At 39.7% G+C, this 13,630-nt stretch overlaps 2 protein-coding genes across 5 annotated transcripts in view; one reads left to right on the top strand and one right to left on the bottom strand.

The window, feature by feature from the left end:
* Positions 1-121: 121 nt before the first annotated feature.
* Positions 122-3,777, bottom strand: LOC117943615 (parapinopsin-like). The gene is made up of 4 exons (XM_034869842.1): positions 3,222-3,777; positions 2,648-2,976; positions 1,317-1,559; positions 122-464 (listed from the first exon to the last, which is right to left on the bottom strand). Exons 1-4 carry the CDS (start codon positions 3,550-3,552, stop codon positions 351-353), a joined length of 1,017 nt encoding a protein of 338 aa, XP_034725733.1. The 5' UTR covers positions 3,553-3,777; the 3' UTR covers positions 122-350.
* A 3,994-nt stretch (positions 3,778-7,771) lies between these two features.
* Positions 7,772-13,630, top strand: part of cacna2d3 (calcium channel, voltage dependent, alpha2/delta subunit 3) — a 31,870-nt gene continuing 26,011 nt past the window's right edge. For 3 of the 4 annotated variants that reach the window (XR_004656448.1, XM_034870218.1, XM_034870217.1), the window contains exons 1-4: positions 7,772-8,032; positions 9,848-9,929; positions 11,764-11,988; positions 13,432-13,548. Coding sequence is in view for 3 of the 4 variants with exons in the window: in XM_034870218.1 (XP_034726109.1) it covers positions 7,908-8,032; positions 9,848-9,929; positions 11,764-11,988; positions 13,432-13,548 (549 nt within the window). In the remaining variant the exon portion in view is untranslated. The remainder of the gene's footprint in view (positions 8,033-9,847; positions 9,930-11,763; positions 11,989-13,431; positions 13,549-13,630) is intronic. The other variant, XM_034870219.1, reaches the window with a different exon arrangement.

The raw sequence follows: 13,630 nt of genomic DNA, 5'->3' as shown, positions 1-13,630 counted from the left end.
ATAAATCAAAGTTAATCACATTTTATAATCTGAAGTTGAATAAGATTGATTGCTAAATCAATTTGGTACAATAAACACATTAGAAGGGAATAAACAGTAAAGTAAAGTAGTAAATGTTTTTTTGAGCTCATTCAGTCAAGTCAAGGAGCTCTGGGTACCAACGCAAAAAAACTCAACTAAAAAAAAGAAAGACAAACCAATGTTCAGCAAAACACCCAAACACAACCACTCAACATGTTAGTCATAGTTCCACTGTGTGTTGCAGCTGACAAAAAATGATGTGTTCACTACGTTGTAAACATTTAAACCAAAAACACATTTTTTATAGATAGTTGTAGGTGTTTGTACATTCAGGCAGGAGACACTTTGCCGGCTGGAATCTCGACTGTCAATGACCCCTCTGACTCATCGTCCATTAAGGGCTCTCTTCCACACAGTAGGAAGGGCACTGTGTATTTACGAAACTATAGAAAACAAAATGAGCAGTAAAACGTTAATCCAAGAAGATGCATGCTGTCTATCATTTTATGTACATATAACATTCAGCAGTACAAGATGCAGTTTTGTGCATACATTACAAACATCAATCCAAATCATATAAATGATATATGCCATGTATTAACATGTAACTAATATTCAACAATAGTGTTGAATATATTGACAAATAAACAATACCTTCAAAATTAGTAACACTTTTCTTCAACAAATAGCATTTATAGGCAGTATATGAACATTTACCAAATAGTTCAAAACAGAGTTTTAGTATTTATTAATCTATAAAAATATGTCTTTTAGAAGTTATAATTGTTGACAAAAACAGTATAATAGTAAACACTTATATGTCCTTACATCTGCTTTTAAGTACATTATTGTGTGTTAAACACCATTCATTACCTGGGCATATAGTGTTTATGAATGCTAAATAGGGGGAGTAAAAGAAAAGTGTTACAATTGTTTAGGGGACTTTTTATAGTATAATAATGTTTTATGAAACAATAACATCCATAACCTCCTTGTTTGTTTGATTTTAGGAATGAAGAATGCTGTTAAAAAAGGCTCTGAAAAGCACAATATATGAAATGCACACATTAAAATGACAATATTTATAGTAAAAGAGAAAGAGTTATTACATAAAATATAGTTATATAGTCTTCACCCCCCCCAACATCCAAAGACAAGGTATTCTTTCCATCATTACCACCAGATGGTGCTGAAGTAAAGTATTTGAGAGGTGATTCACAGAAAGCTTTTTTCCTACATTTTGTCCATCACATCTGGCTAAATTCAATTAGTATTTGTTTGTGGTGTTACATTACCTGTTTGTTGAGGTAGATGTAGATGATAGGATTGTACACAGTGCTGCTCTTGGCCAAGTAAACTGGCACTGTGCCTACCAGCGGGTTAATCTCCACATCAGGCTTGCAGACCACCAGCATAGCCAGGCTGGCATAAGGCAACCAACTGATCAGGAATGTCAGGACCATCAGAACCACCATGGACGCCACCTTCAGCTCTCCTTTAGCTACTGCACCACCTTCTAGACAGGCCATCTTTGATACCTGCAACACAGAATATTGTTTAAAGGTCCCATGGCATGAAGATTTACCTTTCTGAGGTTATACAAAAGAGTTCCCCCAGCCTGCCTAGTGGCTATAAATAGCAGAAGTTGTGAACCGAGCCCTGGGTATCCTACTGAGAAAATGAAAGCTCAGATGGACCAATCTGGAATCTTGCTCCTCATGAGGTCACAAGGGGCAAAGTTACCTCCCCTTTCTCTGCTTTGCCCGCCAAGAGAATTTGGCCCACCCATGAAAGAGAGATATCATGGCTTTCAAATGAGCAAAGTCGCAGTTGGTCAAGGCCACACCTTCAGCCTCAGCCTCCACCTTGACCACATACTGTCTTGAAACAAGCTCTGCAGGCTTTGGACGAAGGTCTGGTAATGCGAGACAACTATAAACCCTATGATTACACCCTGCAGCAAAAATTGCCAATGTGAGTGATATGTTAAAAATATGTATAACAATATTAAATATCCTTTTAACAATTGATACAGCTGAGTCAAAGAGTGAAGTGCACCAGTATAGTTATACCTGATTATGCAGGAACTAGCTGTCCTAATTTTAGCATCATTCAACTTGAGATATGTTGCCTACTTTGAAGTGACAAACGCATTTTTGAGAAATGCACTAGCAGGCAGGTTATTTAAACATGTTATAATATCCTGATTACTATTTTATAGTTATATTAAATTAAAAAAGAATACTCCTTAAGAGATTTTTATTGGGTATAAGATTCTGATATTTATTTGCTTTTTGTCTCTTTTTTTGCTGATATGCACGTTTTACTTTGTCTATGAAAACAGAATTTTTAAGAGGTTCTGCTCGTGACCACATAACACTGGTTAGTGCAGTGCTTCCCAACCTAGAGTTCTGCCTCCCTCCAAAGGGTCACAAGATAGATAAGTGGGTTTGGGGGGGGGGATGGCAGGTCAACAAGAGGCATGAATTTTTGATATCCCATTTGAGGGGCATCCCCCCTCAAATCAACTACTGAGTGTGGAAATAGTGACATTTTTTAAATGATGTACCTCAAAATCCACAAACATATTCACAGTACTTAGCCAGCCAAATGCATAAATGCTCACCCTGTGTAGTGTCCACATCAGCATTCCATAGGATGACAGGATAATGGCAAAGGGAACTGCAAAGCACACCGCAAAGTAAGCCAGGATGTAGGAGAAATTGTTGGGGTCTCGGTTGTGCCAGTCTGGTGCACAGGACGTCCCAACGCCCTCCAGCTCATACCTGCCCCAGCCAAACAGGGGAGGCAAGTTCCAAGTGAGGGACCACAGCCAGGACAAGGCAATACCTCCAACGGCATGCTTTTTTTCGAAGACCATGTACCCCAATGGTTTACAAACAACAAACATCCTCTCCACTGCAATCAGAGCAACTGTGCACAGAGATGTAATCCCTGTAAAGAAGTGAGGCAAGGCAAAGTCAGGGGGAACACAAGCAGCAAAGGACCCGCTTGTTACTAAAATTGAGAATAAATATTGTTTAAAATGTGTGAGCACAGGGATAAAATGTGCCATCCTTGTCTGTTGAACTAAATGTTTGTTGATCTAAAATGTGGTTTTACATAAGAGAGGCTGCATGTTGCACTATAATTCTGAAATAATATAAGCAAACCTTTACTGTGCTCCTCTTTTTACTCACCAAACAAGGACACTGCAAAGCCCTCCATCACACACCCTGTTCTTCCCAGGGAGAAGTACCCCTGGGCGTTGTTGACCACAGACAGCACCCCTCCAGTCATGGCAGTGCCCAGGTCAGCCACAGCCATGTTCACCAAAGCGAAGTTGAGCGGCTGCCTCAGCTGCTTGTGCATGAGAGATACAATGATCACTGTAGCGTTGAGTACGATGGCCGGACCGGTGAAAATAGCCATAAGGATGGAGAGAATGATGAATCCAGTGCGTGACAGAGGGGGTTCCCCATACGGGCCCACATAGGATGAAGCATTTCGTAAAAAAACAGATGGTTGCATGGATGCAACGCTAAAGAAGTGGTCAAGTAGTTTCTTGTTCTTGTTTCTCTTGTGCTACTAGACGTTCAACATCTCACTGCTTAAGTGTGGTAGCTGAGATTAGGTGCCAACAGCCTGAGCATAAATCCTCCAGATCTGGTCTTAACAAAGAGTAATTCCTCTAAATGATGATCCTTGATCCCTCACCTTGCTCACCTCATCTTGCTGGATTGTAAAGGCACTTAATGCTCTAAAGTCTAAGCATTTTTTAGTATAATGCTTGTCTAATCTAAAACCAGTTATGCACAAACAACAGATGTGTTGTTGTTCTTTTTTCAGAACTGGGCAATCAGGATATGTATGGTGCAACGATGTCACATTAATGTGTAAATTATTACAGAACTATATAGACAAAAGAAAAACTGAATGGAAATTGAGTCTGACAGAAATTTATTTTGGCTTTGACTTTTGGCTTTTGAAAATTGTTCACCCAATTTGGCAATCAGAGGGAACAAAAATAAGCACTGCAACTAACACAAATAGAAAACTATATCTTTGTATTTTTACTAGAAATGTCCATACTTTCTTTTCTTTATTTAAAAAGCTGGTTGTGTCATGTACAACACACCTCCTACAATACCATCCAAATGTACAAAAGAGAATCTACGCATTGTTAATTAAAATTACACTGTTATATTATTCTTTTGGCTAATTTTCTGATGTTTGGAAGATGTAGCGGCAAAATAACACAGATAGGAAAGTGGCAGCATCTCCACCGTTGCGGTTGCTGCCGCCATAAAATGCCAAAGAAGAAGAAAACAGTCTGAAAGACAGCCTCTGATTGGTCAACACTTCCAGCCCACTAAATTCAAGAAATAAAGATGGACAGAAGTGCCACTTTTACGATTGTGTAGCTATTGACTAGCTAGCTATTTTATGTGATCAGAGAAGTGCCCCAAGCTCTCCCATTCAAAAGATAATTTGACTGAAAACAATAATACAATGAATCTTAAAAATGGCACTTCCTTCCTAATTATGCTTTTAAACAAAGGTTTGACTCAGGTACATTCACAAAAAGACCCTAGGTTGCATTTTGGCAAGAGTCACGCTTTAAAAGTAAATCAATCTTTTCATACAAAAAGATGACTAAATATTTGTTCAGTTGTGGATTTATTGTACTGGAAGTATTGCAAAAAGTTGCCAAAAAGACTCTGAAGTTCCAGGCTAGATTATTGTGAGGTGTTTTGTCATGTTGTCCATCTCCTGCAATGTTATACACATCTGCACTGCGTATGAATGAAAACATAAAATAAGATTCAACTCCAAATGTCCCTTTTCTTTTTATGTCCTACATAGTGACAATGAGATCCGATTTAACCCCACTGGTGTTCTCCCAATGGTGAAGTAACTGGTTAAGCTCTTTTTACTTACACAAAGGAAAGTCTAGACTCAGGATTGCTAAAAATAAGTCCCTTCTAAACCTGTTATTAAACACTTAGTCAAACTGATGCTGAGTTCCATATCTCAAAGCTTTATAGATACTTGAATATGACAATGGGTCTGTACATGATTAAGACCAATCAACAACATATGGTACACTGAGATGAGATGTAATCTTTCTCCAGTTACAAATCACTGGATGACAATGGGGGGACAGTTGTAGGTGGTCTGACGTGAATTATCCGTCACCGCGGAGAGCAGGAGATGAGGTTAAGCTCCCAGACAAAAGGTGGCCTATGTTTAACCCCTAAGAGGTTTATTTCCAATTAAGTCAAGACAGAGACTACTGTTTGGGTTGAGAGTTCAACAGGAGTCTGGTTGCAATTATAAATCGTTATGTCTACAACAATATCTTTAATTTTGATTCATTTGAAATGACACATAAAGCAGATGCCCATTCACTGTATATTTTCTTTGTTGTCACATAAGTGAAATTGTTCTGTTTTTTTTAAACATGTTAACCATGAAATTGGAGACAGTGTGACTAATCAATCCAAAGGTCCATGAATTAGGTTTCAGCGGTTTAAATGTTTTTTCTAAGTTTTCTGAGCTTTTTTTGGTTCAAAGCTCTCCATACAGCCAGAAAGTTCAAATTGTTTTGTCAAAGTGCTATTTCCGAGGATAAACCTACACTGAGCCAACCTGGACAAGAACACAAGTGCTATGGATTAAATGATTAAAGCTACTCAGCTTGCTGAACTCTTAGTCCAAAATCAAACCCATCATCACCATGACAACTGAGCATGATCACTCCCCGATGAAGTCTGTGCGGTATGGTTGAAAGCCCCAGGAAAAGCATGTAAGGTTAATCCTAAATTGGGATTGGTTTTCTTTAAATAAAGAACATACACACTCAGGTGCTGCACTGCAATCCAAGTCCAGCAACATGGAGAGCAACTAAAGGCCTGAAAAGCATTTAATACATCTCTCAACTCTATTTTAGTTCAGAATGTGGACAGTAAAACTCATAACATAAATATCTGCGTGCATTCCCCACTGAAATGTATGTAACAACTCCCCCTCTCTCAACAATGTGTTTTGCTTGTTGGTACTACACTGTGATGTTTGAGCTTCGCTGTATAGAATGATGTACTGTATGTGCAGAGTTTGACAGTCGAAGGCTGTTTTCACAGAAGGTTTCTCTGTGTTCATCTTAAATCTGAGTTTAGGACGTAAGTACCAGCAGGATTTGTAACATCACAACTAGCTTGGAAGCCAGTTGTGATACAGTATGCAACTTACTGTGTGACACATACAGTGAGTATGAACTTTTTAGTTAGACTGGTGCAACAACCCAGAAGCAGATGACGCATTCCTTGCCCAAGGACACTTCAGCAGGACCTGAGTCCCAGTCATGTTTTGAACCGGACAAATGAAAGTCAAGGACTTTCTTCAGTATCGTGACAGAAAGCGGCTTTTATTTGCCGTCGATACTTAATTAAAGCATTAAGGGAGGCGAGGGAGGAGAGACTGGATGATACTGTCCGTCATCCAACGTGCAGGCACCTTATCGGCACGTCCCAGACAGTACAGGCTCCTCACAACTTTGATGTATGATGCAATTACTAAACTAATAAAGGCTTCAAGTCGAAACGTGGTTCTTGTGGTGGTGGTGGTGCATCAACCCGCCCGCTGCCTTGACATCATTATCGCTCCCTAATCAGCGTTTACAGAAGACCATGAGACCATCTTTCGGTCTTATTTTATACAGTAGCGCAGACCAACACTTTATGTCTTCACCAGTCACGTGCGTGGCAGAGGCGCTTACTCACTACCCCTCCATACACGTCCACGTGAAAAAATTGCTGGTGAGTTACGTCATTGTCCAAAGTAGCCTATTTAATTAATAAACTTCAGCCAATCTTAGACAAAACACACAATTACTATTGTACTTTTCACCTCATTGCATTTAATTAAGAGCTATAGTTAGGAATGCCTTTCAAATTAAAGTTTAGCTAAAAAAAACATCAGTTGATCAGATATGATCTATATGTATAAGGCATATAATTCGTCTGTGCTTTTACTCAGGTGCTTTTCAGATGCAGGAATTTTAATGGTGCTCTTTCCTTTTAGTTGTTCTGTAGTATTTATCTGGACTCAGTGTGCATCAGTGTGTATCTTTTTTTCTTCTGCTGCTGGCAGTGCGGAAACCTTCATCAAACATCTGCAGTCTCATTATCGCCCACAGAGCCATTTTGTCAAGAATCTCCCCTCGTTCTGTGCTTCTTTTTTTAACCTGTATGTTATATGTCATTCATTATGTCATGCACTGCATAATCACAGCGCAGTAGTGAAACAGGCAGTAAAAAACAGCTTTTTTTGTGTGCAGCGTGGAGATCGGAGACAGCTGGGCTTCACTCGGCAACATCAGGCGTGTACAGTATAATGCAGAGTCAGCGTTAAATGCAACAACTTGAGATGTGCGTCGCAGAGGACAACCAAAGTACAGCGGGCAATTTGATTTTTCAGCATTTTGCAGATGAATATTCGGTAGGAGTTGTCTGCGGTAGCCGATAGCACCTGTCCATGCTGCTCTTCCTGGCTGGAAACTGAATAGAGGACCCCTTCCCGTGAATCCGATTTCACATCCACAAGCTTTTAAGGCTTAGTTGCAATTGCAAACATGCACGTTTCCAAGAATAAAGGTGCGGGATTCTTGCAGCAGAGAGCCAACTGATGGGCGGGTGGGGGGTTCCCCTCTCTCTCTCTTCCTCTCTCTCTCTCTCTCTCTATCTCTCTCTCTCCAATTGAATATCCTACTGTATTTAGGGTACGTGCCGGTAAAAGCGAGGCTGGACTGGAGACGTGCACCGGGGTCCAGGACGCTGCTGGGACGGGATTCTTACTGTACAGATATTTTAGAAGCCGAGCCGAAGATGCTGGGGAACTGGAGGATCCTGTCTTTCCACGTGTGCAGCAGCAGATTCCTTTTGCTCTGGATCCTCGTCGGCTTGAATGTGGAGGAGGTGGCGGGGTCCCAGCAAGGGATCCCTCTGTCAGTGTGAGTGAGAAACTCTGCAACTTTGTTTCACATGGAATTAAGTAATATGTTAAGCCCTTATGGGCAAGACTTGTAACCAGAAGTGCAACAATTTCCACATTGACTTGGTGTAGGCCTATTAGCCATTTATAGAGGTTTAAACAGGTTTCATGAACAGAGACATTGGGATTTTTTGTGAAAATCTCTACGTTATCTGATTCTTGTTTGTCTTAAAATGACCATTATGTGGAGTTTAATTTGACCACAGGCATCTGTCTGTAATCCCACACACAGGCCATATACAGTAGGTCTAGCTAATGGTGGAGAGTGACACTAGGTGGGTGGGAACACAAGCAATCACTCATGGGATTTTAATAAATAAGCAGAAATGATTACAAAAAAAGCACAAAAGGTGGAGTAATTCAAATTGTAACATGTTGATTAAACTGCTGCAGTAAAGAGGTTGAGACATTTAACTCTTATTTGTCTCATTATGTTATATGGTTGAAATAAATACAATAAATAAATATTAATAATAATAGTAATAATATGTAAAGTTATTAATATATATGGTTCTGCGAAAAACAAGACCTCAAGAAGATCTCATGGACTTTAGAGCTACATTTTTGATGGCACATTTTATCTCAGTTGGTTTTTTATGTCTAAAATATTTCAAATTGATGAAGAGTAGGTAATTTTTATAAGAACTTTCTAAAAACTGTAAATTGTTACAGTTGAAATCACAATTATGCAGGCCTTCCCAAGTGCAGTCTAATCATTCATAATTGTCTACATTTCACAACAATAATGAACTGATAATGAATCACAGTTTTATATACATGTATGTATAAATACATATATGTATTTATATATATATCAGATTTGCAGCAGATTGGGAGACGTGTTCAATTGCAAACCTTTTCCTATTTCTACCTAAAACTATTTAAACACCAGACTATGTCAAATCCAAAATAAAAGTCAAAAATGTAAATGTGTACTCAAAAAGTTCACCTCACCCCTATACCATGCCAGATTTATACATTTTTTATATACATTATATATATATTTTTAGATACAAAAAGGCTAGATTGTGCACCTATAAAGCGTGTTAAATCATATTCCCGCAAGGTCTTAAAATAATCAGATTAATTTAGAATGCACAATGTTACATGAACAATCAATACAATTTTGCAAAACAGCAGAAAATGGGCCACCAACTGAGATCTTATTATTCTTAAGTAAAATGTTTTGGGTTTGTTTAAGAAAAAGGTTGTGCTCAGGAAACATCTCTGAGGTGTTTTTGAAAAGTTGCTTCTGCAGATGCAGAACTTACAAATAAGTTATTTTGTAAAAATATTTTTTGTAAATGTAGTTTTCCTTATTTTCTGAATCTTTAAATCAGGCCACAATCTCAAAGCAGCATCTGGGTCTTCTGTAGGACTGTTACATGTTACATTTTATGTAAAGTATTTCGCTGCCATGCTTAGTCATTTACAGTTTAAAAAGCTCCAGTTAGTATAGATCATCAAATTTACAAGCAACCATCTGTCAGGAGAGTGAAGGTCAGGGACACCAGAGCCATGACGATAAGCTTTTGACGGATTGGTCAGAAACAAAAAATGAAATGACAATTGAGGAAAGATTAAAGGAGGCTGGGCCGAGGAGAGGACAAGCAGGTGATAGAGATATTACTGCTGCTGATCTTTTTTTCTAAATAACTTAGATATTATTTTTATTGATTTAATTGAATCATGTACCTTATGTAATTCCTTTCACATTTGTATGCAAATTTTTCCACAATACTTGGGAGATTGATTTGTCTGTTTTGTGTTCTAGCGTGAAGCTCTGGGCTTCGGCATTTGGTGGAGAAATTAAATCCATTTCTGCAAAATATTCTGGATCCCAACTACTGCAAAAGGTATTCTTCTTACGTCCCAGTCTTGTGTGAACATGCATGTTTCCTTTTTGTCTGATGGTCATGTAGTTACACACATCGCATGATGTAAAGTATTCCCTCTCGGCTGTAGAGACATTTCGGTGTCTCAGCTGAATGCTGATGCATTGTTTTAGAGGAGACTCAGGTGTGAGACAGAGCTCTGTGTGTGTGTGTGTGTTTGTGTGTGTGTGTGTGTGTGTGCGTGTGCGTGTGCGTGTGCGTGTGCGTGTGCGTGTGTACTTGATACGGCCCATTAACCACGGCTCTGATTCCTCTTTCATCTCATCTCTCCAGTTAACTCTCTGGAGTCAAGAGTTTCAACCTCTCAGGAGACAAATTGAACAAGTGTGTGGTTGGTTTCGATAGTGGGTGATGGGGGTGTTGACATGATGAATGAAATCAGCAGAGAATGAGCGATGACTCCGTGCAGTAGACTTAACTTTCTGACCACATAAGGGCAGAGGAGGGCTCTGTGACAGTCTTATAACTTGTTTCAACAGACTTTATGATATTTAGACCAAGTGAAATATTCAAATCCAACACACCATGTATTGATGGCTGCATCATTACAAGTTCTGGAAATTGTGTGCATTATTTTATTTATGTTTCCCCAAAATGCAGCCTAATGTATTAGGTTCATTTAGAAACTTTGCACTGGAATATGTAGAATATGTAGAAAGTTCTAATAGTATTTAGTTCTCTGGATCCAAAAAAAAGGTTGGACAACACAAGACATGAGCTTGTAACAGTGGACGCACAAGAAGCTCTGCGGGTTGAAAAAGTTAAACCCTGATAAAAGGTTATGTACGTGCAAATCATACCTCAAATATATACTGTAGTCTACCAACACTTTAGGTTCCAGCCAAAAAAATAAAGGCATTTTAAAGAAGAATTCCAGTGGATTTCAACACGTAGCTCTGTTTAAAAAAAAGGAATAACTGCACATGGCCAGGCACTGGTGATGACATTTTGTGCATGTTTAGAGGCTAAAAACATGTTTAAAACTTGCCCTGTACAAGCCTGTTGGGTGTGAAATCTAGCAGGCGGAGAACTTGGTGTAGACTGCATTGATTTTTTTCATTTATCTTGCCATTGACAGCCCTACAAATTAAAAAAAAAAAAAAAAATGAGTTACATGTTGAAATGACCGAAATTCTCCTATAAGAAGTTTATACTCAAATGTCTCAGGTCTCTTTTCTGTGTAATCAGCAGTTGTTGTTTTTTTACTTGGGATTGAACATAATGCATGCTGGGTTTAAATACTGGGTTTTGTATAACACACTACAATACACTCAAAAATAAAACCATATCTAAATTGTTCTGTTTTAGTTTTTCTATTTCAGCTGGTTGACTTAGTTCTTCTGTATGTTCTGAGGCTGTAGTTTGTGGTGTAGTGTTCAAAGGAACTGCATTTAATTGAAAGGTGTTGTGTCAATCACATTTTACACATTCAGTATAAAAGAACAAAAATGTTGGAGTCCCCTTTTTTATCATGCATTTCAATTAAAGAACACCACAAACTTCAGCCTAAAAAATTACAGATTTGAATCAACACCTCTCTGACAATTGAGTTTAATTGTCAGAGTTGATTTATTACAAAACTACATCACAGTGGGCAGATCTTTCTGTTTTCTGGTCACTGGTGGACATGGCGTCCATTTTACTAATATACAGTATAAATCCTGAATAGACCCCTGTCAACTGGGACACTGTGATCTATAACAATTAATTACTTTCTTCCTGTAGGTTAAGTTACTACATGAGTCCCCATCATACTTGTTAACCCTCTGCATTTGACCCATCCTCACTATTTTAGGAGCTGTGGGCTATCACAGCGCCGCGTCCCGGGACCAACTCCAGTTCTGAGGCCAGTGCCTCAGTCAAGGGCAATAGCAGGATTAATCCTAAAAACGCTGCATGTCTTGGAGCGTGGGACGAAAGAGGAGGAACCAGAGGAAGTCCACGCAAACATGGGGAGAGCGTTCAAACTGCATATAGAAAGCGGCTCCTGGGTCCAAACCTAGGACCTCCTTGCCCTGAGGTGACAGTTCCTTAATGTAAGATAAGATTTAAAGTTCAAACATGTGTTGGAAGCTGAAGCACAATCCTTCCATTTGTTACCAAATATGTATTTTATCTTTGTACAAAAACATTTGTTCAGATTTGTTCCCTTTTTTGTGTGTGTGTAAGCAATTTGCTTGTGTTCCTGTTCATGGAGGCATGTCTGGAGAGAGCTGTGCCGAGCCAGTCAGCATAAAGCACTGAGCTGTGAGAGAACTGACGGGTCGTTAGGGGCTGGTCATTAAGGCTGATCATTAGATGCTTTTATGGTGAATTACCCCATTTCACCAAGATTTTCTGCAAAGGGGGAAACGCTGGGGATCTGTGGGCTACCGGCCTCACTCCTGTGTTGGTCATTACTCTAATCAATAATCATGATCAGTGCTTTTTGATGGATGGGGCTTAACCTCCTCTTGATGACTGGAGGAGTGTGAGGGAGGAGGAGAGGGGACTGGGGGACTGGAGCACTGGGGGACTCTGGGTGCCGAGGCGAGGAGGACAGGCGTGAAATGAACTGTTCTGCTCCACTGCCAGCCCACACTCTTCCTTTCATTAGGTAATTTGTCGCCTCATGTACTAGTGTGTATGTGTGTGTGTGTGTTTGTGTGTTTGTGTGTGTCATGTTTGAATGTGTCCTACGAGCCTGACACGTTTGTGTTGTCTTAGCTTGTGATTTTTAGATAAGGTTATTGGAAGAGTGTGTTAGCTGGACCTTGTGAGAGCATCAGGTTTTTGTTTTTATTTGGTGTGTATGTGTGCGCGCGTGCGTGAGTGCCAGGTGTGGGATTATGTAATGTTATATTCCTCCGAGCTGTGGCGGGCTTTGTTCTGTATCACTGGAGGTCCTGTGCATCCAGCAGAATCAGCATTATGTGAGGTGTAGTTCATTACCCAGAATCGCCCAAGCTTGACACGTTATTATCTTTCTCCTGTGCTTTGACTCCATTTCAATTACCCTCTTACCATGCATAGCCTTCAGATCCAGCCTGCCCCCCTCCCTTCCTTGGCCACCCTACATGGCCATCTCCAGCCAATCAGAATAAAAGAAGCAGCATGTGCAGCCAATGACTGAGACTATCAATCATTCTGGGTTGCAGGGAGGGTTTTATCAACCGTTCATCTGAGACTGGCTGCATGCAGCTTGTCAGCCAACATGTGAAGCCTTCTAAGCCTTGTTCAACAATTCCCCACCTCTCTGGAGTGTGATGCAGTGAATTGTTTTAAAATGTTGCAAAAACACACACAGAAAGAGATGATTATCCTAATGTTTTTTTTCTTGTCTTATTGAGTGGACAATTAAGACACTCCTAACGGGTTAATCAAGCATGTGAGCTCAATGCATTTTTAAGTATGTTTTCCCACAGCCATGTTATACAGTTGTCCCCTCTGTCAATGCCACAACTTGGTTTCTGGTTATTTTCAGAAATACAAAGACTTTGAAAAGTCAGTCACAGTGGAGGAAATAGATGGTGTAAAACTGGTCAAAAACCTGGCTTTGAAGATGGAGGAAGTTTTCCGAAAAAAAGCGGAAGCTACCAGGGTAGGTACAATATTAAATATGCGTGTGTGTGTGTGTGTGTGTGTGTGTGTGTGTGTGTGTGTGTGTGTGTGTGTGTGTGTGT

This window comes from Etheostoma cragini, chromosome 4, assembly GCF_013103735.1.
Source record: "Etheostoma cragini isolate CJK2018 chromosome 4, CSU_Ecrag_1.0, whole genome shotgun sequence".
NCBI lineage: Eukaryota > Metazoa > Chordata > Actinopteri > Perciformes > Percidae > Etheostoma > Etheostoma cragini.
The sequence above is the reverse complement of the archived record's forward strand: the minus strand, read 5'-3'. Positions and strand labels throughout refer to the sequence as shown.